A 26,351-nucleotide genomic window follows, 5' to 3' on the forward strand; every position below is an offset into this window, starting at 1 on the left:
CCCCCCCCCCCAAATGAAACAGTCAAACTACGCCTATGTGTTTCTGTGTAACTGATGGTTGGAAGTAGGCAAATATGCTTAAATATAAAAGTGTGCTTCAGTTGTATGCAAATCTCTCATGCATAATATTCATGAAGCATTTATATTGACAACTCACACAGATTGTGACCTTAAGGACTGGATATTGCCTATGTAGAAGACTTTTTCATAGGATTCCCCCATGTAGGCTGAAATGTGGACCACAAGGTAAGTCTGTACATTTGTGAAATATACTTTTTTTTTTTTTTTCAACACATCTTTTATCTGTCATTCTGATATTTTCAAGTAATCACTGACTAAAGCTAGTAAAAGGGGGACCAATTATAGTTAGGTGACAGGTTGTGACATATGATACAAAAAACCAGAAGAAAATCTTCGCAAAAAACCCCCAACAATGAACAAAACAGCAAAGAGGACTAGGAAAAATAAAAAATATATTAAAAATATTAAACATTGATGACACCTCAATGATAAAAGCTCAAAATATTTATTGATCATAAAAAGCGAGAACAGGACTTGACACAGCTGTGTTTTGCCAGTAGGCCTGCGTCAGGAGATGGTGGTTGGGAGGCGGGGATAGTGCTGGGCAGACTTATACGGTCTGTGCCCTGAAGAGCACAGGTACAAATCAAAGTAGGGTATACACAAAAAGCAGCAAATATGAGTTATCTTGTTGGGCAGACTGGATGGACCGTGCAGGTCTTTTTCTGCCGTCATCTACTATGTTATGTTACTATGTTCTCACCATATAAAGTGTCTTTCTCTTTCTACAACAGATGTTATTTGTTGATATATAAAGCAACTAGTGAATGAGTACGTCTGTATAAACAACTCTCCGGTTGTCTCTTCAGGAAACTTGTGGTACAGCAATATACTGGAGAAGCTACAATCAGCGTCTCGCATCTATGAAAACTGATTTGTTACTGATAAAAAGATGGTGGATAGGAGACATCACATCCAATGGGCAAATCCAAAAAGACAATTTAGACGCTTAATTTCCAGAAAAAGAATAGAAAACTGGTCTTTTGATTTTTTTTTTCAGCAGTTCTTTATTTCTTTTTAATGTAGGCAGAAGCAATCACTACAATGTGGAAGGAGACTGAACAAAACCACAGAGAGAAAGAGAGAGATCAACTCTCAGTACAAACTAGCAACTAAAGCACAATAAGTTACCATTAGAAACAGATTATATTTTTATTTTTCAGCTGTGACATTGCTTTTACGATATGCAAAAAAACCTCCACAAACAGAATTATCCAAAGTTTTGTCACATTTTTTTTCTACACTGAATTTTGGCAATGTGTATAATAAATCAACATCTTATTCTAATGCTTACTAACTAAACAAAGTGAGACACTGTAACTCGGTATAATCACATCTATTTCAGAAAGGTACATGGCCTTAATCTACTGACATTTCACCTGGTGACGGTAGTTTTCATCAACAGAAAAACACCTCTGGCATTTTGCATACAATGCACAGTTTACATTTACCATAATTAAGAATCCTGGGCTACGCTGCAGGCACTGGTACGTATTTCATTAGAAAGACTTATTGTCCGAAGAAACTGAGGTCTGAAATATTTCTGAAGAAACATGCCCTGACTTTACAGCCAAGACATAAAAACAATGTGAGTGGCCCAGAGCAGAGTCAGTGTTATAAGTGAAGACTGTTCATTTTCATTAAGTTTTGTGTGCGAGCTGCAGCCCATGAAAACATCTGCAGTTTATCGAGGATCCTGACCTCTTGAAATTTAATCTGATGGCGTGCATGAGTCTCATATGTGCGTTAATAGTGAGCTCTGCCTCAATCGTATAAGCTTGGCTATCTAGTTGGGTAATTAATACACAGCACAGTTTAAACCAGGGCTCCCCTGAGTTCTGCCCAATTCTGTTGGCCTTGATAGATGAATATCACAGCAAAAGCTCACTGTTCTTTTACTTAAAAAAAATCTCTTCTATAATACTCTTTTGATCAATCAACATTCCAAAAAATAAACTATCTAGATTACAGGAGGATAGCTGGAGACCAAACTCTCCGAATAAATAAATAAACCCTCTCCCCTTTTCTTTCTCTGTTTGTACAAAGCCAATTGAGTACGATGTTAAAAAGAAAAATAAGCCCCTTAACTGGAGAAGAAAAAGATGTCTTATTTGTAAAATACTAGAACTCAAGATGCTTAATACTCAAGTCATATCAATTACAGTGTCTCAAAATATTTGGGCTTTTGAATGGGCCCAGCCTGCTGGGCGCAAGAGCTGAAAGGCATTCGATATATTTAAGAACTCCCTGCTTATTATTATTATTTTGTAATCTTCATATTTTTTTCAATAGCCTTAGCTTTATATATTTTCCCTCAACACATTCGCATTTAGTGGTAGGGTGAACACAAAACATGAATCAAACATGGTTTAAAAAAGGAATCTAAGCCTACACAATGAAGGTGACAGTTGTGTGGAGAAGAGTAACTGAATGGAACACAAAACTAATTTAAAATCACCCTATGCGTGCACAGACTGCAATCCAATAAACTTTATTTGGTGCATTTACTCAAGCACCTACTGATAATTAAAGCTGCAGCACTGGCTCAAGTTTCCAAAATACCAAATTTCCAGTGTTTTGGCTGTTTTGTTTACATTTTTTTCATCTTATTTCTCAGCCTCCTTTCACCTTCATTGTAATGTATTTTATTCTTTATTTTCTTCCACCTTTATTTAAAATAAAAGGTATACAACTTATGGCTTCAACCTCCCTGCCCACTCTCATATTAAAAAAAAAAAAAGGAAACCCTCTCCTCCTTGTAGAGGGGAGGGGAGGGGAGAAGAGATGTCTGTATAGGTTTCAGATGACACTGTTCAGCAGTGCCCTGAAAGATTATCATAAGAACTTTAAAATTCCTATATTTCTTTAGAAGTTACATGAAAATCTGAATACCCAGGAGATGGAGGAGGTAGGGTGATTATATAGTTATCAATTACACTAGCAAAATTTAATTCTGTTCATACTGCTGCTATAAATTGATTAACCTCCCCAAAGTTACATAATACCAATTTCAACCTTGTTATATTGCTTTTGTCAGTTGCAACATCTGCTTTTCCAAACAAAATGCAAACATGTCTTACTATTTAGAAGAGGATTGTCCTCCCTTAGGTTTATACATTAAGTCTGTTCAGATTTTTTTTTTTAAATCACACTATCATAATACACTCTACAAAAGCTAGCAAAAAAGCCATAGATTAGTGCCTTAATTAGAGGAAAGATATTGACTAATTTTCTCCTTAAGCATTCAAAACTTTACAAAGACCTATAAAAAGTTAAAGGGGGATTTGGCACCTTCAGAAAGTTAAAAGGGAACAACTCAAAATGTGCGCAAATTTGTTGATAATTACAAATTAAAACATCAATAAAGGCTATATGCCTTTCGCACCATTTTATGTTTTAAAACTTTTCTTGGTTTATTTAAAGTACTTTCAAAACACTTGACCACAACTGTGATTCCTACAAAATCTTCTGATTTTAGATCGGAATGGATAAAAGACCACAGTTCCTAATTTCGATTCGAGCTCCATTGCTAGAAGTTGGATACTATGCTTACTCTTCTACGAAAAACGTGGAGCTGACCGATCATTCGTCATGGTCTTCTTCAGTTTCACTCCCCGGCGGATAGCATTTAGCATGTCACCAGCTTCTTGGTTGTCTCCAGTTCCCAGCTCTCCAATTTCAGGCTCCAAGGTTGCTAATGATGCAACAGCACCTGAGTTTTTCTCAGTTTCTTCTGCCTTGCTTTCTGGTGCTGCCTGTCCATCTGTGGGACACACCTGCTGGTTTGGTACTGGAGGATTTATTGATGCTTGCCCACTCCAAAATGAGGTTGGCAGGGTGCCGGCTCCTGGTGACTGCAATTCAGGGCTTTGCTCATTATATTCTTCAATTCCAATCTGTGAGCTTGGGAGCCCCCCAGGCACATCTGGTACAGTTGGAGTTTTAACAGGAATTACTGGTGTCTTGATTGGAATAGGCCCTGCTCCTATGGTACCTCGTCTGACACATGGTTTGGTGGAAGGGGTCCGTCTGATGGTTGCCACACCAGGAGTAACTATTACTGGTCCTAGGGTAGTTGGCAGGCCTGCGGTGGAGGCTGGACGCTTGGCTTGGAACATTCTGCGGTAGGACTGGCTGATGTCACTGTTTCTTGGAATGGTAGAAGATTTGTCAAACTCTTGTTGTTCTGCCTCTTGGTCACCACTGACTGAGAAATAATCATAATCTGAAACTGGTTCATAAAAACAAAAAGTTGAAATAAAGGTTAATCAGTGTCACATTTTTCTATGTGCTAGAGTTTCTGAGCACCTCTTTCCACTATTTCTCTTCCATCTCTACTTAATTGCTCCAAGCTCTCACACTACCATATTTTACCAATGTGAGTCACTTATCTATGCCAGGGACTCTTATCTTCATGCCATATTTTTCCTGACCAGCAGCTGAAAGCTAAAGGCCATGGTGACCTGTGGACAAACAAGCAGGTCACTGCTGTTTGACTTATCCAGCGTTACTGATGCTAGCCAGCAGGTGTCAGTAGTGACATCATATAGGACTCTACCTCCAAAACACTTCATTTTACAACTGATTTAGTTAAACATTAACTGTAACATGGCTCATATCTGTTAACCCAACTTTACCTAAAATCTGTACTGAAGAACATACGAGTTATCAAAGAAAATAGAGCTTGATTTGAAAGAAAAAAAGTGAAGTGATGGAATGTAACATTCCATATTGTAAAATTACATAAAAGATTGAAAATGCTATGTCTCAGTGGAAAAATGGCCAGTGAATGGCCAAATATATGGCCAAACGTGATTGTTCACTTTTCCAAATCCATGTTGAAGATTAGTTATAAATTCAGGGACAGTGAGTAGGTCCCTTCCTCAGAAGGTTTACAATCTAAAATCATACCTGAAAAAAAACTAAGTGAAGTGACTTGCCAAACGTAACAAGGAAGGTCAGTGGAAGCAGAGGAATTTAAACCCTGGCTTCTCTAGTGCTCCACCCATGGCTTTAACTTTTCTTTTGTGATCCACCTTTCAGACCTAGAGCCCCTTATTCCTCTAGCTCCAACCTCTCACCATCAGAAATCTGCTCAACTCCGGGATATTTAATTCTCCATGAGTCATAGTTATTCAGCCATGGGAACTAAGAAGTTATATTGGAGTTATATCTGTGGAAATGGGACTATGAAACTTGTAATGATACCTAGCTGGACGATTTTTTTAAAAATCCTGATGAAGCTATGTTTGGTAGGAGAAGCTGTACTGACTGGATTTGGAACTATATTTCAGATAATTTGTTTTTTTTTGCACTCTTATTTTTAAGGATCTATTTACAAATTTGTGACAAAAAAGAGGAAAACTATTTGGGTAATAATGAAGTAATTATGAGTGATGCGGAGTTTGGCCATTAATCTGACTTTCGGTTGCATTGTTTGAACCCTTTTTTCCTCCAGATTGTACAGGTTGATATTTGATAACAATAAAAACAATTAAAAAATAGGGATGATGTCTAGGGCCGCACTTTAATTGCAGGTAACTCTGTGATTAACGCATTAAATTATTAATCGTGACTAAAATAAATAATCACATTGCAGTGTCTCCTGTCTCCTCCAAACATCACTTCTGCTGTATTCCACTTCCAACCCCTGTCCTCAGTGCGATTCAACATCACCCCCCTCACCCCAATCTACCTTAAAGGTGTCTTTGGAGTAGGCCATGAGCTCCAGAAGCCATGAGAAGAGCTTGGGGTTGCTCACCACCAAGTTTGTGTTGCTATTCATTGGTGTGGAGGAGAGGGAGGGAGGGAGAGGTGCTGGACAATGGAAGGGAAGAAGGAAGGAGGGAGGGAGAGAGAAAGATATAAAGAACCCCAGGAATGAACATGGGGGAAGAAGAGAGGGACTGAAGGTTGAGAAAGGGAGAAATGTTGGATTTGGGGGTGGGAAGGAGAGAGATTATCAGTCCTTTAGGGAAGGAAAGGGGAGGGGGATGGGATTTGATATACTGCCTTTTTGTGGTTACAATCAAAGCAGTGGTGTAGCTAGGGGAGGCGCCAGGGGAGCAGACGCTCCGTCAAACGGACTTCTGACAGCTCCGGTGCCTATTTTTTATGTGATCTGTCGCGTTTAAAACATGTGCCGGCGCCACTGAAAGTCCGCTCTCCGCTCCCTTGGCGCCTTCGACCTGGCTACGCGCTTCTGAATCAAAGCGGTTTAACATATTATGCATAGTACTTATTTTGTATCCCGGGCCAATATTTATGTTTATTAATTTTAATGTACCGTTCAAACTAAAGAGTACAAAGCATTGGTGTGTCTCTGAACTTGCCTGTACAGACGGCAGAACTAAGCACATGCTGCTTCTCTCTAGCAGAAGTCCTCCCACTCTAGCGTCCTGCCTCCTATGATGAAACTTCATGTTTCCTGAGGGCAGGACGCTAGAGAGGGAGGTCTCCAGCAACAGAAAAGCAACATGTGCTTACTGCTATCCTCTGTACTGGCAATTTTGAAGGGTCGCCAGGGGGATGGGGAGGGAGAATGAAATGCCGGCGAACGTGGGGGTGGCCTAAGGAAAACAAAAGCTGCCGGAGCACACTGGAAGAGGGGGCAGGAGAGAAAGAGATACCACAGCACGGGGGAGGGGGGGGGGGGCAACAGAAAAATGTCAGTCATTGGGGAGGAGGGGGGAAGAGACCTAGACCAAAGCATCCTGTCTGAAGTGGTATTTGTATGCGAGATGGTGTCCTTGGAGGGGGGGGGAAGGGATGAGATGCTGCCCATGGAGGAGAGGAGAGGGGAGGGCAAGAGAGATGGAGGAGATGGCACCCATGAAGAGTAAGGGAAGGAAGGTGGGAAGACATGGTGCCCATGGAGATTAGGGGGAAAGAAGATGGGAGGAGATGGTGCCTAGGGAGACGAGGGAAAGGAAGATGGGAGGAGATGAAACAAGAAAGATTTGAGAAGTAGGAAGAAAAATGGAAGAAAGTTGATTGTGAAAGATGGATATAGGGCAGGAAGTGAAGGAGGAGAGAAAAAATAGTAAATATAAAGGAAGTCCTAGAAACAGAGTTCAGAGCACAGAACTGTGCTGGGAGCATAGGGCAGCAGAACCAGAGGGAAAGAGATGATTAAAAAGATAAAATCACCAGACAATAAATGAATTTATTTGTATTTTAGTAATAGAAATGTGTCAGTTTTGAGCATTTACATCTGCTATCTATATATTGAATTTACAGGAGGCAATGTATGTGTATGTGGGGGGGGGGGGGGAGCGCTTTATGAGATTAGAAATTTTAATCACAATAATTGTGCGATTTAAAATTTTAATTGATGTACAGCTCAAATGAATTCACAAGAATTTATTGGAAAGATCATTTAGACACACAGCTACATAAAATTTCCAATCAACACACCTTGTGATGGGATGGTGTCCTCTGAACAACAAGGTGTATTGGTCTGGGTGCTGTATCCACTGGAGCACTGCAGGGAGTCTCTGCTACTTCTCTGGGTATCCAGCTGCAAACCTCGACTCAATGCTAGTGCCAATTCTTCAGCTTCTATTTCTTCTCCCTGCTACACAAGCAAAACGAAAAATGGCATCTTTAGTTTATCAACCATAAGGAAACTCAATGCTAATGGGTTTTCCTTTGCCCACCCCCACCACTCTCTAACGCATGTATACTACAATTCCTTATAAAGTGTACTGTCTCTATCTTGGTCATCTAATTTCTCCCTTTGATTCCAGATAATGTATTTAAGCAGATGGTATCAATTTCTGCCTAGCACCTGATTTACAACATTCATACCCAATCCACTTGAACTCAGTAAGTCAAGATTTGACTTTAAACTACCTAAAGTTGAATGCCAAGGTGGTTTCTAGGGCCATTTTAATTCTTCTAACAGACATGTTTAGGAAATATTTGATGAAACTACCAAAAATTCCAGCCGACGCAGCAGCAAAATCTGACTTACCTGTTAATCTCCTTTCCTTGAGTCTGGCCAAACCAGTCCAGTTGAGTGAGTTGTATTCCCTTGCCAGCACATGGAGCCAGAGAAAACAGCTCAGAGCTGACTTCACTTGCTTTATAAGGGGCTGGAGCTGCCTTCAGCTCCACTCCTCGGTATCCTATGTGAAAGCTAAGACAACTGAAGGCAATTACATTTTGGGTTTCCCATTTACCACCAAAGCCAAACCTTATGCAGTTAAAAACATTCCATGGTCACTAACTCAGAAATGAGATAATAATATACACCAAGGGTATGACTACCTTCAGAGTGGGCTACAACATAACCATGGTTAGCTTTCTAAATCTGTCAGACTGGAAGACCTTGACCTCCATGGCTTGCAATTCACTGTTCCCAGAAGGGGAAGAGTACTGGGCACAGAGATACCCATGTCCTTTTAAATTACCCAAGGAGATCAACCTCTGCCCCAACAAGATGCTACCTTCCGGACTAAGTTCAGGTTCCAAATAGTGGGTCTGCATGCTCAACTCCTCAGAGGACAGCATCACATCCAGAAGAAAGAAAGAAGGCGCTTCTGTGGTTGTATCATAGGGTCAGTCATTGCCCTCTGGGAGATTTGTGAATTTGTTTTCACCCCAATATATTGTGCTGAAGATTGAAGAAATAGATCTCTCAAGAGAAACAGTATCTCCCCAAAATCTGAACTCACAGAGGCTTCAAAATCCAACATAAGTCCACTATGTGGTCTGCTTTCACATCAAAGGTTTTATCATCTGACACTGTTCTTGCCATGTTACCTTATTCTCTCAACAGTAAAGGCTATCTTACAGGAAGGAATCATCGAGGGAAAAAAAAGTGAAGTACCACTCATTCAGAAATCAAAGGAGGGAACATCCAAGTTTCTTTCAACTGTGATATATCTATCGTCCATTGGAATGACCCCTGAGCGGTTTACAAACATTTAAGAATGCCAAAAATTAAAAGGAAAGAATAAAAGCAAAAGTTAAAACAAAAGAACCACAACACACTCAAACATCTTAACTCAACCAGTATTAAGTATCCTGATCCCAATCAACAACAAGGCAGAACCCTTATTCAGGCCTGAAAATTAGCCTAGAATAAATAGGCTTTAAGCAATTGCTTAAAAACCTGAAATGATTCCTCAAGCGGTAAGTACAGTGGGAGGGCATTCCAAAGAGATGGCCCCAACCACACTAAATATCCTGGTGAATATGGAGTCAAAGCCATACGGCTGAAAGACGGAACTACCAGACATCATTGTAAGCCTGACCTTAATAAACAACCAGGCATATAGGGGAGACAACAAGTTAGAAAGATTAGAGTGGCAACCAGTATGATAGCTTTTAAAAAGCAGAGTTTTTGTAGTGCACTCTAACTGGGATGGGGAGCCAATGTGACTCCTTTAGGAGGGGTGGGACCATCAAATTTACCACAATTGGATAGATGCCAAATAGACATATTTTGGACTATTTGCAGCCATTTCAATTTCCTTTGAGGCATACTGTTGTAGAGTGCGTTACAATAATCAAGTCACGTGATGACCAGAGCATGTACCAAAACTCGCAGAGCAGAATTGGAAAAAAGGTTCTGGGGGGAATAGATCATGAACAGTTTATGAAAGCCCTAGGACCAAAGAGTCAAATTCTGATCACAAACTACTCCTAGAATCTTAGCCGTGGGAACAAAAATGATAGATTTGCCTGCCATCAATAAAGCGTGTGTCAACCAGTTCTGGAAAACAGGACACCACAAGTTTTCCAAGACTCCAACATCCAAGCTCCCAGCAAGGACACATGCAGGACATTGGTTGTCAGTCCTGGTTCTACCAGGATATCTAGCTCCCTGTCTCCTGCTTTTCTTTCTTTGGCTGAAGAACTTTCTTGTCTTGGAGTTTTGCCAAGCTAATATAACGTTCACTTATGGTCAGGCCCCACCTATCCCTAGTACAGCCAAAGTTGCTTTTTCCAGTCCTTATAATTCAGAGTCCCAAAAGAAGCTGGCTCAGAAAAATCTTTTGAATAATGATCTTAGTGCTGTTAGGTCTTGCAGGGGAGCTCCATCCTAAAGCACCAGAGTACCTAAAATCTACTAGCTTCCTTCAGCTTGTCCCCATCAGTGAACAGAGCAAGGATGGGCAAGCACAGTCCTCAAGGGCACAACACCAAGTTGGATTTTCAAGATTTCCATAATGAATATGCATGAGATCTATTTGTCTACAATGGAAACAAGGCATGGAAATCACTTTCATGCATTTTCATATGTAGAAATCTTGAAAACTCAACTGGGTTGTGGCCCTTGAGGACCACGGATGCCCACCCTTAGAATATTGTCGTCTTATCTGCCACCACCTGAACTATTTTCTCTCAAGCTAGAAGCCAGGATTGATGGAAAGCTAGATAGTTGGCTCTGGCCCTTGGTCTAGATTTGGACTTGAGGTTCTCCAGCAGGATCACCGACACCATTTCAGGTACTCCAGACCACAACTCCCCTCCCAGCCTAACAGGCACACCTATATGGTACAAAATAACCATGAAGTGGACTCCCAAATCCATTCCCCGCCAGAAATAACTCTGAAAAATCACCTTCTCAGGATTCTTTCAGGCTCCCTCGAGAGAGGAAGTAGCCTTGTGACACTGGGATAATGGAGGTCACTCTGAAAAGAATCTGAACTGGGACAGACACATATGGCTCTTAGACCAAGGCTCAACATACAGGGTCCATTGTTTTGGACCTAGGAACTGAAGAGAAGACTATTCTCTCAGAAAGGACATGAAAACAAGAAACTGGGAGTGATATCTTCAGCCCCTGATGTCCAAAGCTACAAGATCAAGGCTATACTCTAACTGTTTTCAGGATAATCATCAGTGTAAGGGGTTCCATACCTTCAGAACCTGGCTACAGCCCATATTTCCTTTACCAGCTCAGCCCTAAATATATCCTATTGTTATATTGTAACCAGTAGTGAATGTCTGGGTGGGTGTACAGATTTCCTCCCTGAACCACCTCCCGTCCCCAATTAAAATTTAATACATTAGCTGGTGGGATTCCCAAGCCTTGCCAGCTGAAGACTTTCACCGGAACCCCCAGACCATTTGAACACTGGTGAATTGGCAGTGTACTTCCAATGTCCTCCGTGCATGTTCAGTTCATGCACATGAATTGAATATGCATGGGGGTGCAGGTATCAGTGGCTGGAAGTGTGCTGCCAACTTCACCAGTGTTCAGACGGCCCAGGGCTTCCAGCAAAGAGTTTCTGCAGCTGCTAGGGCTTGGGGATCCCCATCAGCTACACAGAAGATGTGCAGTGCTGCTGGGTATGTCTGAACCCACAGTGGTAGTGGTGGGGGGCTGCCCACCTGTCGCTATGTCACTGATTCTAACATAACCTTTCTGTTCTCCCCTTTTGTTCTTGTTTAGTCTGGGTATCTGTCTCTCCTCATGTTTTTATGCCATTTATTCCCCTTTATTTTTTTCTGTGTAAACTACTCTCTGAATTTGGTGGTATATCAAATAAACTGTACCTTGAGACATCTGAACTTACTAGTCCTTGAACAATGGGTAACCGGATCCCTTGTTACCATAAGGGAAGAGAGCACGAAGCCATCGGTGAGGGACCTAAAATCTGAGAAAAATCTGGTAGTAACCCTTGGAATGCCTGTGTATCCATGCAGTAACTATCTTAGAAGAGGTCTATCTTTCAGCATGGGAGCACCAAAAAATGACTCTCGGCACTCAAGCCTAAAACCCTGTGGCTCACCACAGCACCTGAAGCCTACAATGAAGGTGAAGGGAAATCCCATTGAGTAGTCTCCAATCTTCCAGCGAGAAGATTCCAAGTGTTACTAGGAAGGAGTACAACAGCTTGCAAGAAAGAGGGGTCCATCTCAGTCACACCAAATGTAAAGGACTAATTTCCTGAGGAAAGGGAGAATTGGCCTGAGAAGCTTTACTCATTGCCTCTGAAATTTGGACCAACCAAATCCTTGCACACGTAAAAGCACAGAAAAGTAAAAATTACACATGCAAGGGCACAAACTGCTATTCTATAATGGCTTGCCTGAGTTCTACAGCACAAAAATATATGGGGGTATATACATGGGCAGAGCATGGATGGGGATCCCATTTACGCATGTAACTTACAGAATTCTGTAAGTTACGCAAACTTTTTCAGTATTTATGTGCTCAATTACATGAGCTCTATGGCTAGTTAAACTTCAAGTACCCAAATGTTAAGTGCACTGACACCAGGTTACAGCCAGATGTCATCATAGAATAGGCTCTCACCCTAAAAGGAGGTGGCCCCTAAGTGCACTGTTGTGTGTGCATGTGTGTGTATATTAGTGTTAGGCATGGACTCTGTCCACAGAAAGATGTGGGTAAATTAAATTAAAATGACTATGTGTTCCTCCTCCCACAAAATTTAGAAATATCTATCAGTGGTTCCCAAACCTGTCATGGGGGATTCCAGCTACTCAAGTTTTCAGGGTATCTACAATAAATATGCAGGAGAGAAATTTCCATGTAATTGAGGTAGTGCAAGTAAATCTCTCATGAATATTCAAAGGATATCCTGAAAACCTGACTGGGATATGTTATAATCCCCCTACTCCAATAAAAGATGATCTGTTACATCTGTCTTTCACAGCCTCTTTTTGAGCACCATCCAGGTTGAAATGACTATATTTCCAGGACCATGACACACATCTTCATTTGCTAACATGCTTAAATAATTTAATATCTCCAATAGCACACCTACCCTGGTGGCAGCTGAAACAGTCATGCTGCGAGGTCTCTGCACCTCATCACTCTGTCCTGGTTGTACATTTGAAGCAGCTCCATTAGCTTCCTGTTCACGCTTTTCTTTACGTCGCTGTAAGGTATTCACCAAAGGTTGGTCATATGGGCCTGGTTTAGCCCAGTCCTATACAAAACGTTAACCATGACAACATAAGTCAATACTTGAGAAATTCAGCATACACTCAATGTACACCAATAGGCTCTGCCACCTAACACCTGTACTGTGACTGTTAAAAGGAATGGGAAATGGGGCTTGATATATCGCCTTTCTGTGGTTTTTGCTACTACATTCAAAGCGGTTTACATAGTATATCCAGGTACTTATTTGTACCAGGGGCAATGGAGGGTTAAGTGACTTGCCCAGAGTCACAAGGAGCTGCAGTGGGAATCAAACTCAGTTCCCCAGGATCAAAGTCCACTGCACTAACCACTAGGCTACTCCTCCACTACCAGCAGTCCATGTAGAAGCCTGCCCTTGCAGATCAGCAGTGCGGCCGCGCAGGCTTCTGTTTCTGTGAGTCTGACGTCCTGCACGTACCAAACTCACAGAAACAGAAGCCTGTGCAGCTGATCTGCAAGAGCAGGCTTCTACATGGAATGTTGCTAGTGGAATAGCAACATTCCATGTAGAATCTCAAATAGGGAAAGGGAAATGGGGCTTGATATACCGCCTTTCTGTGGTTTTTGCTACTACATTCAAAGCGGTTTACATACAGTGGTGGAAATAAGTATTTGATCCCTTGCTGATTTTGTAAGTTTGCCCACTGACAAAGACATGAGCAGCCCATAATTGAAGGGTAGGTTATTGGTAACAGTGAGAGATAGCACATCACAAATTAAATCCGGAAAATCACATTGTGGAAAGTATATGAATTTATTTGCATTCTGCAGAGGGAAATAAGTATTTAATCCCTCTGGCAAACAAGACCTAATACTTGGTGGCAAAACCCTTGTTGGCAAGCACAGCGGTCAGACGTCTTCTGTAGTTGATGATGAGGTTTGCACACATGTCAGGAGGAATTTTGGTCCACTCCTCTTTGCAGATCATCTCTAAATCATTAAGAGTTCTGGGCTGTCGCTTGGCAACTCGCAGCTTCAGCTCCCTCCATAAGTTTTCAATGGGATTAAGGTCTGGTGACTGGCTAGGCCACTCCATGACCCTAATGTGCTTCTTCCTGAGCCACTCCTTTGTTGCCTTGGCTGTATGTTTTGGGTCATTGTCGTGCTGGAAGACCCAGCCACGACCCATTTTTAAGGCCCTGGCGGAGGGAAGGAGGTTGTCACTCAGAATTGTACGGTACATGGCCCCATCCATTCTCCCATTGATGCGGTGAAGTAGTCCTGTGCCCTTAGCAGAGAAACACCCCCAAAACATAACATTTCCACCTCCATGCTTGACAGTGGGGACGGTGTTCTTTGGGTCATAGGCAGCATTTCTCTTCCTCCAAACACGGCGAGTTGAGTTCATGCCAAAGAGCTCAATTTTTGTCTCATCTGACCACAGCACCTTCTCTCAATCACTCTCGGCATCATCCAGGTGTTCACTGGCAAACTTCAGACGGGCCGTCACATGTGCCTTCCGGAGCAGGGGGACCTTGCGGGCACTGCAGGATTGCAATCCGTTATGTCGTAATGTGTTACCAATGGTTTTCGTGGTGACAGTGGTCCCAGCTGCCTTGAGATCATTGACAAGTTCCCCCCTTGTAGTTGTAGGCTGATTTCTAACCTTCCTCATGATCAAGGATACCCCACGAGGTGAGATTTTGCGTGGAGCCCCAGATCTTTGTCGATTGACAGTCATTTTGTACTTCTTCCATTTTCTTACTATGGCACCAACAGTTGTCTCCTTCTCGCCCAGCGTCTTACTGATGGTTTTGTAGCCCATTCCAGCCTTGTGCAGGTGTATGATCTTGTCCCTGACATCCTTAGACAGCTCCTTGCTCTTGGCCATTTTGTAGAGGTTAGAGTCTGACTGATTCACTGAGTCTGTGGACAGGTGTCTTTCATACAGGTGACCATTGCCGACAGCTGTCTGTCATGCAGGTAACGAGTTGATTTGGAGCATCTACCTGGTCTGTAGGGGCCAGATCTCTTACTGGTTGGTGGGGGATCAAATACTTATTTCCCTCTGCAGAATGCAAATAAATTCATATACTTTCCACAATGTGATTTTCCGGATTTAATTTGTGATGTGCTATCTCTCACTGTTACCAATAACCTACCCTTCAATTATGGGCTGCTCATGTCTTTGTCAGTGGGCAAACTTACAAAATCAGCAAGGGATCAAATACTTATTTCCACCACTGTATATTCAGATACTTATTTTGTACCAGGGGCAATGGAGGGTTAAGTGACTTGCCCAGAGTCACAAGGAGCTGCAGTGGGAATCGAACTCAGTTCCCCAGGATCAAAGTCCACTGCACTAACCACTAGGCTACTCCTCCACTCGAAACAGTGGATAGCAATGGGAGGATGTGTAACAGATTTTAACTAACATGTGTAATCATATGAGAACATGCCATTGCTGTTGCAGCATGTTATTTTGTTCAATGGGACCTAGTTGCTAATATCACATGTTAATGGTGCTTTTTCTGTAGTGTATACTAGTCAGTCTAGTCCAGCATTTCCTTCTGTTTTAGAATATATGAGAAGAGCAGTGGTTCTCAAACCTGTGCTGGGGGCTCCCAACCAGTCAGGTTTTCAGCATATCCACAATGAATATTCCTGATATGTGCATGCACTGCCTCCACTGCATGCAAATCTCTTATGAATATTCATTGTGGATATCCTGAAAACCTGACTGGCTGGGGAACCCCCAGGACAGGTTTGGGAAGCACTGGTGTAAAGTACTTCTTTTTATCTAGGAAATGGTGCCATATTTCCAGGTGGCTCAACTGAGCAACTGAAGAAGCTGGTGTTCTCAAACATGGAAACTCAGCAGATTCAGCTGTGTGCGACTACACCCCATCAGTTTATTTATGCACCCAACCTGTTTTATAAACTACACGATACAAAGGCATTCATGCATAGACCTTCCCATTTCAGATTCTAACAGCTTAATTTATAGAGACAAAGGAAGTGGAACTGGATAGTCAGGGGAAAGGATAGGAGGAACTATGGGAAGAAAGGCTGCAGCCTGTGTGGAACACAATATCCCCTTTTGTTTTGGCTCTGGAATCTGAAAAAGAAAATATATGGTGGAACTGCATTCCAAGTTATACATCCACAAATAGAATCCGTGACACTATGGAGTGGAGGGAGTAGCCTAGTGATTAGAGCACCAGTCTTAAATAACCAGAGGTGGCCAGTTCAAAACCCACAGCTGCCCCTTGTGATCTTGGGCAAGTCACTTAACCCTCCATTGCCTTAGGTACAAAACTAGATTGTGAGCCCTCCAGGGACAGAGAAATACCCAGTGTACCTGTACTACTGAAAAAGGTGTGAGCAAAAAAAAAATCTTTAAAAATAAATAAATTCCCACTTTTACCCCACAGGACCATTATGGAGACAATTCCATAAGTGCAATGCCACATGGTGAGTACCTCCACTATAATGGCATCTGGGCACCCAGATTCCATTACAGGTTACTAATGTAACCTACCTTCAGTTCCCCTAACATTTGAATATAACTACGGGTGCCCAAATGTGGCAATTGTGTGTATTCATGCATGTTCCATCCACATGTATGCCCCCCCCCCCCCTTGCAACTGTGTTCTATAGCACTTGCATGAGCCTTTATAGAATAACTCTTGGAGTGCTTACACGAAGTACTAATTTTCTCTGCGCTTTTGCACGCAAGGGGGCATCTACCCCTCAGCACCTAGTTACTGAACTGCCTTTTATATGTGCATTAAATGTTGACTGCACCCTGTTTCAGAAACAGAACTATACATTTATAATGCGTGCTTTTGTTTCTCCCCTCCAGACTGTTACAATGCGTATCGCATCCTCCACCGCATGTATTAAGCGTGGTACAGAGCGATCCTATCTAGACCAAATTATTTTTTTTTTGATCCTGTATCCATATTCAATCTTTTTGGGAGACTATTCTCTCCTATATTTTCCGAATATTGCATTTGGTTCTGCCTGTTTGCAGTTTTACAGTATTAGATCAAGAACTTGTGTTATTTTATGCTTTTGCTGGCACACACTAATGTATTTTGCTTTATTGGCATCAACCTGATCCTCCTACCCATACGCTTTTGTGCAACTTGCTTTATGAGACAATTTTAGAGACGTTTAGAGCAGGCAGATCTCTGGCTCGCTGGAAACATTATAGGAAAGTCCCCTAAAGTGGGACACCAATATGTGTGCTTAGATTACAGAATGCTAGCACTTATCTGCTAGACAGTAACAGTTACATGCATCAATGCTAGCTGGGCGCTATTGGTATTATATAACTTTAGCATGCAACTTGCAAGGGGGCATTCACAGGGGGAGGGCACAATGGACAGGCATGGGCATATCCAACAATTATACACACAACATAGAATACCGTTAAGCTATGCGCTAAACTGCTGCATTTAGGCAGGTGCATTTATGCCCATCACTGGCACAGCATGACTGTTCCTAACTGCTGGCATATAAATGCTGACTTATGCTAGTCTTCTATGATGGAACCTGGGCGCCAAGGCTGTGCTAGAATTCATATTCAGTTTGCTGCATCTTGCTGCCCATCTATTGGTACCCTTTATAGAACTGTTCCCATAGTGTCACAGAGGTTTTTCCTGTTTCTCTTTGCTACTCATAGTGTTGTAACCAAGTATTGACTATTGTAAATTGATTTTAGTCCCTTCAATTGACACACATTCTGCAAAAATTAATAGTGTTAGCTTTTCTGAAAGGGGTGCAGAATGAGGCTGTCTGCTAATATTGTATATACTCAAGTTAGGAGTCCCCTCCCCCCCCCACAAAAAAAACTGAAAACTTAACTTGAATATAAGCCGGGGGGGGGGGGGGGGGGGAGGTTTTATATTCAAGTATAATCTTTTCTTTCATGTAGTGTCTTATATTTCTCCCTTTCAGGGCCACCAAGAGACAGAGCCAGGCACAGGGCAGGGCCCCCCCCCCCCACTCTAGCCACAACCGCTTTCCCCTCCACTCAGGCCACCACCGCCCCTCTTACTTTCCTGCGTCTGCTCCTCCCTCAAGTCTGTCACTCTCCTGCTCCTGTGTGCCAGGACCCAGGTTATCACGTTAATGCAATTGCCCGGGTTCTGACATGCAGCAGGAGAAGAGAGGCAGGACGAAGGGAAAAGAACCTTCTGCCTGCCTCCCAAAGCTTTGACAGTGCTGGGGCTTCACCTGGGGAATCTTGCCCCCACTCTCAGTGGCCCTGCTCCCTTTCCCTTACCCCTTGGTGTGTAGCATTTTTGCTGTCCTCTCCCATATGCCCGCAGTATGCCACTTCTCTCCCTCTCCTACCCCTCCTACTACTTATCCTCACGTGTGACTGGAGGTTCTCTGTTATTTCCCACTCTTCCCTCCCCCATCAGTGACCGGCATATCTTATTACTCCCCTCCTGGCTGCTGCTGCCTCTACTGCTGACACAGAAATGAAAGCAAGGTGGGTTGGTGTGGGGTCCTGAGCTTCTGCGCATGCTCAAGACCTCGGGCTCCCACCCTCTCAGATGCTCAAGGACCCGCACTGGCCCAACTTCCTTTCACTTTCCTGTCAACTGAGGTAGCAGCAGTCAGGAAGAAGTAGTAAGAAATGCCGGTCAGCGTGGTGGGGCGGCGGTGGGAAGCGAGAGAGAAGTGTCAGTCGCTTTGGGGAAAGGGGGGAAATTTCTTCCGACTTGACTATAAGCTGAGACCCCAAGTTTTGGCCTTTTTTTGGGGACTAAAGATCTCAGCTTATGGTCAAGTATATACAGTATCTACTTAGGCATCTAGGTTTGGTGCTCTGACTAGCAGCCACAGTCACTATTTAGTCACGAAGATCAACACATGAGGAACAACAATATGACTTTTATGCAGTGAAACAAGAGAAAGTGACAATGTTTATTAAGCCATAGGATGGCTATATCTGATTAACGGATGCCCTTTTTCTCAAACCCTTAGTTTTTTTTGTTGTCATCATTCCGTGCTACAAAAACAGAAAATGGATCCTAAGTCTACCAGGATCATCCAGATTATTTAAAAAATGTATTTACATCAACGTTACCACAGACAATATTTTAACTGTCATTTGACTTTTGTTGTTTGATTTTATTTCTATTTGGCATCCATTTCAGATCCAGAAGGTAAATCTACAGTATAACATGTAGACAATTATATCAGATTTGAAAGTTGATGATTACAGGCTTGTAAACTGTAAACATTGCAACAAAAGAAGCACAAACCTTCCAGCTAGGGATCTTAGATGATAGTAACATGCTTGGCCCAGTGGTGTAATGATGGCAGTCTGGAAGGATGACAGAGCAAGACCGCGTCCAAGGACGGGAAACAGGTGGGTACTGAGGGATAAGACCTGCACCTGTGTAAGCTAGGTATGGTTCACTACAGTGGTAAAACCCATTAGACAGCTGGAAACAAATGCACATACACAGAGAACAAGAAAAAAAAAAAAAGAACAAGAAAAAAAAATAATCAATGGTGAAAATGAGACACCATGGATCTGATTACAAAACCCAAAAATGCATTTCCAAACCAAAATGGAAAATGATATTAAATGTGCCAACAACTCAATCTGCGAAACATCTTGAAATGGGTATATGTATATTTTTAAAATCAAATTAATGGGAAACTTCCCAGGCACACAAGAACAAATATCTGGAGGAGGAGGAGGAAGGGGTTAAATAGCATTGCTCAGTAGGGATGCAAACCTTCAGCTGAAACTTTTGTTTCCTATTACTTAGCTACAGTTCCTACAGATCCCATGCTGGGTGCTCTGGTCCAGTAGGATACCAATGCTGCCTTTATAAAATCCCTTCTGTAATTATTCTAGTGGAAGACTAGGTCTTTGAATGCACAATGTGATCTAATCTGCACTAGAAAACTACTCCAAATATATTCAGCATTTCTTCCAAAATGTAACCTATATATGCACAAAACTACTTTCCAAAAGGGAAGTATTTATTCCAAATTTACAATAAGCTCACTTTTCTTACCATGCTAGCGTGTGTAATGTTAAAGCAGCAGGCCATATTCAGCCACTGGAGATTCCACCAGGATGGGTATTGTAAAGTGCTATTAAATTTCTCTCTACTTTGGTACACAAAAGGAACTGCTAGATTTCCAAACTATGTACTAAACCAACAAAAAAATGTTCACTTCCTTTACACATATTTATTCCTCTCTCTCCTCAAAACTGTTCAGAACTTAAGAATTGTGAGCAATCAGCAAACAGATGTCGTTCAGGCAGCTTTCCCAGTGGTCATCTAGATTTCATGTTCATTGATTATTGGTTGTTGTTGCTATGGTTATTTTGCTGTTATTGTATAATTTCTATGTGTTGTTCCACACTCTGGGCATATTTTAGTAGAACAATTTGTGTAAAACAAAATTGGAGGAAAATCATCATCAGTTTTTGAAAGGGATAATATACATTCTACATTTCCATCTCTACAAGTCTATGGAAAGCAGTGGACTTTCCTGCAGGATTCTGCATATTATTTTGTAGGCACTTGGTAGCACTGAATCAGCTCATGCATATACCTCTTTAGAAGAGCTGGGGCTAGTTAAGACATGTTCAGTTAATGAATACTGCTTGGTTAGTAGTAAACTCAAGCAAGTCTAAGCCCAAGTCAGCACCATCCCTATTAGAGCAGAGAAACTGGTTGTGAAGTCTGTTCACCATTAATCACCCCACTTAGCAGCTTGGGATGCAGTAAAGCAGGCCCTCACTTATGACTTTCCCAGCCCTGGAAAAAAGTGTGAGTAAAATCCTGTCTTACAGAAATCCCGAAGAAAAGAGCACACTTTAAAGTAATGATCCTTGCACTAATTAACAGGTAAATGGTTAGGAACTTGTCAAGTTACAAGTGAAGAAGGTTTTTAATCCCCTGGACAATGCCCCTTCCGAAATCTTTATTTTAAACTTTGCATGGCATACAGAATTTATGTTCCAAACAATGTAAATGTAAAGCTAGCCAAATTATTTCAGTGAAAGCATGCAGCCACAGAAATGACAGACTCAGTAGCAGTACATGAAATGGTAAAGAAAATGACAGCCAGGAAGCAAAGGATGTTACTGTGTAAGATCTGAAGCTGATGCCACTATTCTCACTCTCCTTGCGTCCATTCCTAAACCCCACAGGTGAGTAATTGTGTGTAATGGTGCCATCCAGTCTCCCCCTTTATAAAATAAATAAAAACATAAAAAAATAAATAATTTATTGCTCAGGAAAGGTGCCAGACTGACAGTACTAGACACAAAATCAGATAGATACAGCATCACATGACCTGGTCAGTTCACCTTAACCCATGGCTCAGGAGAGCCCATTTCTAGGAATGAGAGTACTATACAGTCACTAGGCTTGTACAACTCTAGGGTCTTCCTGTTACAGAGATTAAGAAACTCTTTCAGGGAATATGGCTGTACTGTTCTCTGTTTCTCCACATCAGAAAGTTGGAGAGCTCCAGGAACATGACATAGGAAGGGAAAGGGGTTTTACTTTTTTTTTTTTTTTGTACTATGCATCATAACACACTTTGGTGATATAATACAACTTTTTTTTAATATAAAAACAAAATTTGTATTTGAATATTTTTACTGCTGTAATTGTCTATAGGCAGTAAATAAATCCTAATAAATAAAAGTACCCAGCCTAAAAATACAAGAGACTACGAATCCTAAGATATTGTGAGAAAACAGGAAAGAAAATGATATATATATATTTTTACAATAGGTCTCACTATCATAGAATAAATCAAGAAAATGGCACAGTATTCCACCACAATTTTGAATCAGGACCTCCTAGACAGCACCTTCAGCTGTCTGTGCCTAACATCTTCAAGATGGGTATTTCACCTTCTCTGTTGGTGCCCAGGCGCCCATGGTGGAGCCCGAGCTCACCGAGGTGGGGGAGCTGCACTCGCTCACTGACTGGCACGTTTCAGAGGCTTCGGAAGAGGCAGAGCTGGATGAATTCTGCAGCATAACAGCACCACAACCATAAGGTGGAGGGGGGGGGGCAAGGAAGAGAAAAATAAATACAAAAAAGTAATTGTGTGCAAGCACACAAACCGCCAGACAAAGCAAAAAGGAAAAAGGGGGAGGGGGTAAGAAAAGTAGAGAATTAGGGGGTTAAAAACATCATCATATACTGCTTAATGCCAATAAAAAAAGCAGTTAGTTATTTTAATGAATGAAAGCAGAGATTTGTTTAAGAATGATTTTATCATATTAGTATGAAAACCATTACATATGACTAGCATATGTCCTTCATGTAGTTTAACAGAACTTAATAATCATACCAATAGTTCAAAGCCCACTGAAGAAAGATTTTCTAGAGCTGCAGTTCACCTCAACAACAAAGTACTGGTCTCAAAGAACCACACACAACTGACTAGCAGCAAAATGGCTCCTTAGAATATACAGTTTCACATAAATACAACTCACTAATACTGTTATAGATGTGTACAAAAGTAGCTGGAACACACATATTACACATTAAAAGTAGCATCTATGTTTTTATATTTAATCATTTTATATCAACCTAGATTTTTTTTAAGTGACCCACAAAGCTGAACCTGCCAGGAAAAAGCTTACTTACACAAGTTGGACAATAAAAGGTACTTGCTTATTTGAAACTGTTTCCAAAACTAGCATCCTATGCAGTGACATTGCTGGGTCATGCAAACCACTGTGTGCAGAGTCACAGACATATCTCTCATGCTACAAAACTTTTGGAAATCTCATGCACAAAACGTAGAGGTATAATCAGGGTAGGAATGTTGGAGGGGGTGCTGGGGAGGGAGCTCTGGGTGTGTGTGTGTAGGTTCATCTATGCAGAACAGGGAAACACTGCAGGAGTTCAAACTTATACAGCTGATATACGAGATGCATTTTTAGCAACAGACCAGAACAAAAACTGGGGCAATTAATCTGTCTATAAATGTGCCTAACGGAGGGGTCCTTTCACTAAGATGTGCTGGAAAATGGTCTGCGGTACTGTAGACGCGTGGTTTGGGCGCATGCAGAATTATTTTTTAGCGCACCTACAAAAAGTGACTTTTTTGCCGAAAATGGACGTGCAGTAAAATGAAAATTGCTGCGCATCCAATTTCATTTATCATTTATTCCTTTTATATACGGTTTCTTATTGCAATTGCAAAACAGAATGGTTTACATTAAAAAAATACATCTCATAACCAAAGAAATAGGAACTCCAGTCAATAATAGGAAAGCACAGCAAACCAAAATATAATAAGAACATATCTAATAAAACACAATTATCTAAATTAAGTACAAATTAAATATAGTTTAACCTGGATTTTAACACCTACCCTACTCTTATAGATTCTGTTCGATATGATTGGTAAAAAGAATTTGGGTCTCAGACCTTACCACAAGCCACTGGCATAGCGGTTAAGGTCTCACACAGTAACTGGGCGGTAATGGTCTACGAGTGTCAAATTCCACTTGACATGCATAGCTGGCACGTATCAGAAACAAAAATATTTTTTCAGATGTGTGTAGAGTACACGCACCAAAATTAAAATTACCGCAAGGGCCACGTGGTAACCGGGCAGTAACTCCAATTTGGCACATGTTGGGTGCGCGTAGGCGCCTACATGGCTTAGTAAAAGGGCCCCCCGAGTCTCATATATAGCACAAGCTAGATTAGGGAAGTTTGTCCTTAAACCAGAACCAATGGAGTGCAAAAGAGAAAATACAGGAGGAAATGTAAAGAAAGAAAATTCTGTATTATCTTTTTGTGAGTGATCTGAATCTACTACATATGGTACTAAAGAATTTATTTTCCTTAGTTCGGAAGTTAACAGCAGATAATCACTCTCACTTGACTTCTCATTCTTCAACTCTTTTGAGTCAACAATGTTCAGACGTGAAACAAAATATATTGTGGAATCATTTTACTATTAGCTTACCTTGTTCAGATTTAGGAACTATATTGGATGAGCCCATGAGAGAAGATTTTTCATCTGTATCTTCCTCATAAGTCATCATGGATATTCAATCAATAAATATTTCATCTAATTTACTGGATTGTAGGTTCTATTTCAGTTTTTAAATTTTTGAGAGAAAAATGCTATTGTCCAGATGCTGAACAAGTCTTTTGATGATTGAGAAGTGCCTAACATTTTAAAACAAACTTCAGTTTGGTCATTGTTACAAGAAGTTAAAAGTGATTCACTATTACCTGACAACTGTTGCCCCATTTCATCATTAAGTTGCTTGAAAAAATTGTTTTACAACAGGATTTTATTGGAAAGAATAATGTTTTAGATCATTTCCAATTCAGAATTTCTCCAAAGTCTAGAACCGGGCTATTGCTACTGTCAGTTTTTGACTCTGTTCATGCTGATTTTGATAGTGGTGTTCAATATTTCATGGTTCTCCTGGATAGCTTTGCATCCTTCGTTACTATTAACTATACAATTTTCACTGAGAGGTTGAAATCATTAGGGATTACAGAATGAGTGTGGACATGGTTCAATTCTCTCTTAACTGATTGAGTATTCCAGGCTCATCAAAGATCTGATAGATCCACTTGGATGAAGATGTCTTCAGGTGTACCACAGGGCTGTTTTGTTGGCCCTTTTGTTTATCATCACAGCAATTTGTAAGCTGCCAGCATGCACTGGCATGAACTATAGACTATATGCTGATGATTTACCAGAAGGTGTTGCCAATGCACTTTGGTGAAACTGGACTAGAGAAGGGCTGTGAAGGAGTGGCCTAGTGGTTAAGTTGGTGGACTTTGGTCCTGGGAAACTGAGGAACTGAGTTCGATTCCAGGCACAGGCAGCTCCTTGTGACTCTGGGCAACTCACTTAACCCTCCATTGCCTGCCGCATTGAGCTTGCCATGAGTGGGAAAGCGCGGGGTACAAATGTAACAAAAAAACAAAAAAAAGAGGTAAATCAACGATTTTATTTATTTATTCATGGCTTGATATACCGCCTTAACTACAATGTCCAATAGGAAAGCAAAATCATTAATTCAGGATCATAGTAGAGTATAACTAGCGGCTAAACATGCATACTCTTTCCTGAGGTGCCCATGTCCAAATTCAAACCACCTCATTCACTTGAACATGCCTGCCTGAATAACCATGCCTTTAAAAATACCTTGAATTTCTTAATATTGAGTTCGCTACGTACTAACAAAGGCATAGAGTTCCACAAATGTGAAGCCTTAAAGAAAAATGTGCTATGACATGTGCTTTCCATTTGAGTGCTCGGGGCCCTGGAAGAACCATGTGATGATCACTGATTAGGCGTAGGACACGAGGTGATTAGTATGGGATGGTTAGTAAGGAAACATATATAGGGGTGCCCTGGCAGAATACTTTAAACGCCAGTAATAATGTTTTGTAATGAGCATGGTAAGTGACTGGGAGCCAGTGATGATCTTTTAAAGCAGGTGAAACATGATCGAATTTTCGTAGGTGACAAAGAAGGCGTATGGTCATGTTCTGTAATGTTTGCAAACGTTTAAGCAAAGAATTAGAAATATTTAAAATGATGCTACAGTAATCCAAACGTATCACGAAAAGAGAGAGAATTAGAGAATGAAAATAATCGTGATCGAAAAAAGATCGAACGGATCTCGGCTGTTGTAGTACACAAAATTGTGATTTACAAAGTGCGGAGACTTGAGACTCAAAAGAGAGGTTGGAATCAAGAAGTACTCCTAAGTGTTGAAAATTAGGTACTGGCATTATCAAGGTGTCAAATAGTAATAGAGGACAAGGTGGTATAGAAAGATAACCAGCTAACCAACAGGCCACCGTCTTGGCTGGGTTCAACACAAGGCAGTGGTCTGCGAGCCACCGGCCAATTGCACTTAAGCAGCGTTGGAGAGGGAGAAGGTCTTGATTACAGGGTGAACCTTATAGAGCAGCAGAATATCATTAGCGTATACATGAAAGGAAATGCAGAACTCTTGAATGATAGTGGCTAAAAGACAAATACTGAACAAAAGAGGAGAAAGAATAGATCCCTGTGGAACCCCGCATTCTAAAGATTTGGTGGAGGAAATAGCATGGTTAAATGTAACAAAGAAGGAATGTTTAGTGAAAAATGAATGAAACCAATTTAACACAATACCTGAAATCCCCAAAGATTCTAACTGCAGAAGTAGTAGTGAATGATCTACCAGACTGAACGCTGTCGATAGATCTAACGATATTGCTAAAGTTAAGTAGTGACTGTCCAGGTTGGATCTCATCTCACTAAGCAGGGATGCTAGGATTGTTGCCCTGAAACCTGATTGTCTGGGATATAAAACTAGCTTTTCGTCAACAAAATGATTAAGCTATTGGAATACCACTTTCTCAACTACCTTTGAAAC

The 26,351-nt window shown here is 41.3% G+C and overlaps 1 protein-coding gene and 1 long non-coding RNA gene across 7 annotated transcripts in view; one reads left to right on the forward strand and one right to left on the reverse strand.

The window, feature by feature from the left end:
- Window positions 1-1,074: 1,074 nt before the first annotated feature.
- On the forward strand, window positions 1,075-1,700 carry LOC115480376. Its single transcript, XR_003943815.1, has 2 exons — window positions 1,075-1,568; window positions 1,612-1,700. It is a non-coding gene; the product is annotated as an uncharacterized LOC115480376 (long non-coding RNA).
- Window positions 1,628-26,351, reverse strand: part of MTSS1 (MTSS I-BAR domain containing 1) — a 402,627-nt gene continuing 377,903 nt past the window's right edge. For 2 of the 6 annotated variants that reach the window (XM_030218983.1, XM_030218974.1), the window contains 5 exons: window positions 21,843-21,962; window positions 19,213-19,395; window positions 12,828-12,992; window positions 7,498-7,657; window positions 1,628-4,312 (listed from right to left, as the gene is read on the reverse strand). In XM_030218983.1, the coding sequence (XP_030074843.1) occupies window positions 3,639-4,312; window positions 7,498-7,657; window positions 12,828-12,992; window positions 19,213-19,395; window positions 21,843-21,962 (1,302 nt within the window). In that variant the 3' untranslated portion in view covers window positions 1,628-3,638. The remainder of the gene's footprint in view (window positions 4,313-7,497; window positions 7,658-12,827; window positions 12,993-19,212; window positions 19,396-21,842; window positions 21,963-26,351) is intronic. The other 4 variants (XM_030219006.1, XM_030218999.1, XM_030218990.1 and 1 more) reach the window with 3 other exon arrangements.

Source organism: Microcaecilia unicolor, chromosome 1, assembly GCF_901765095.1.
Source record: "Microcaecilia unicolor chromosome 1, aMicUni1.1, whole genome shotgun sequence".
Taxonomy (NCBI): Eukaryota; Metazoa; Chordata; class Amphibia; order Gymnophiona; family Siphonopidae; genus Microcaecilia; species Microcaecilia unicolor.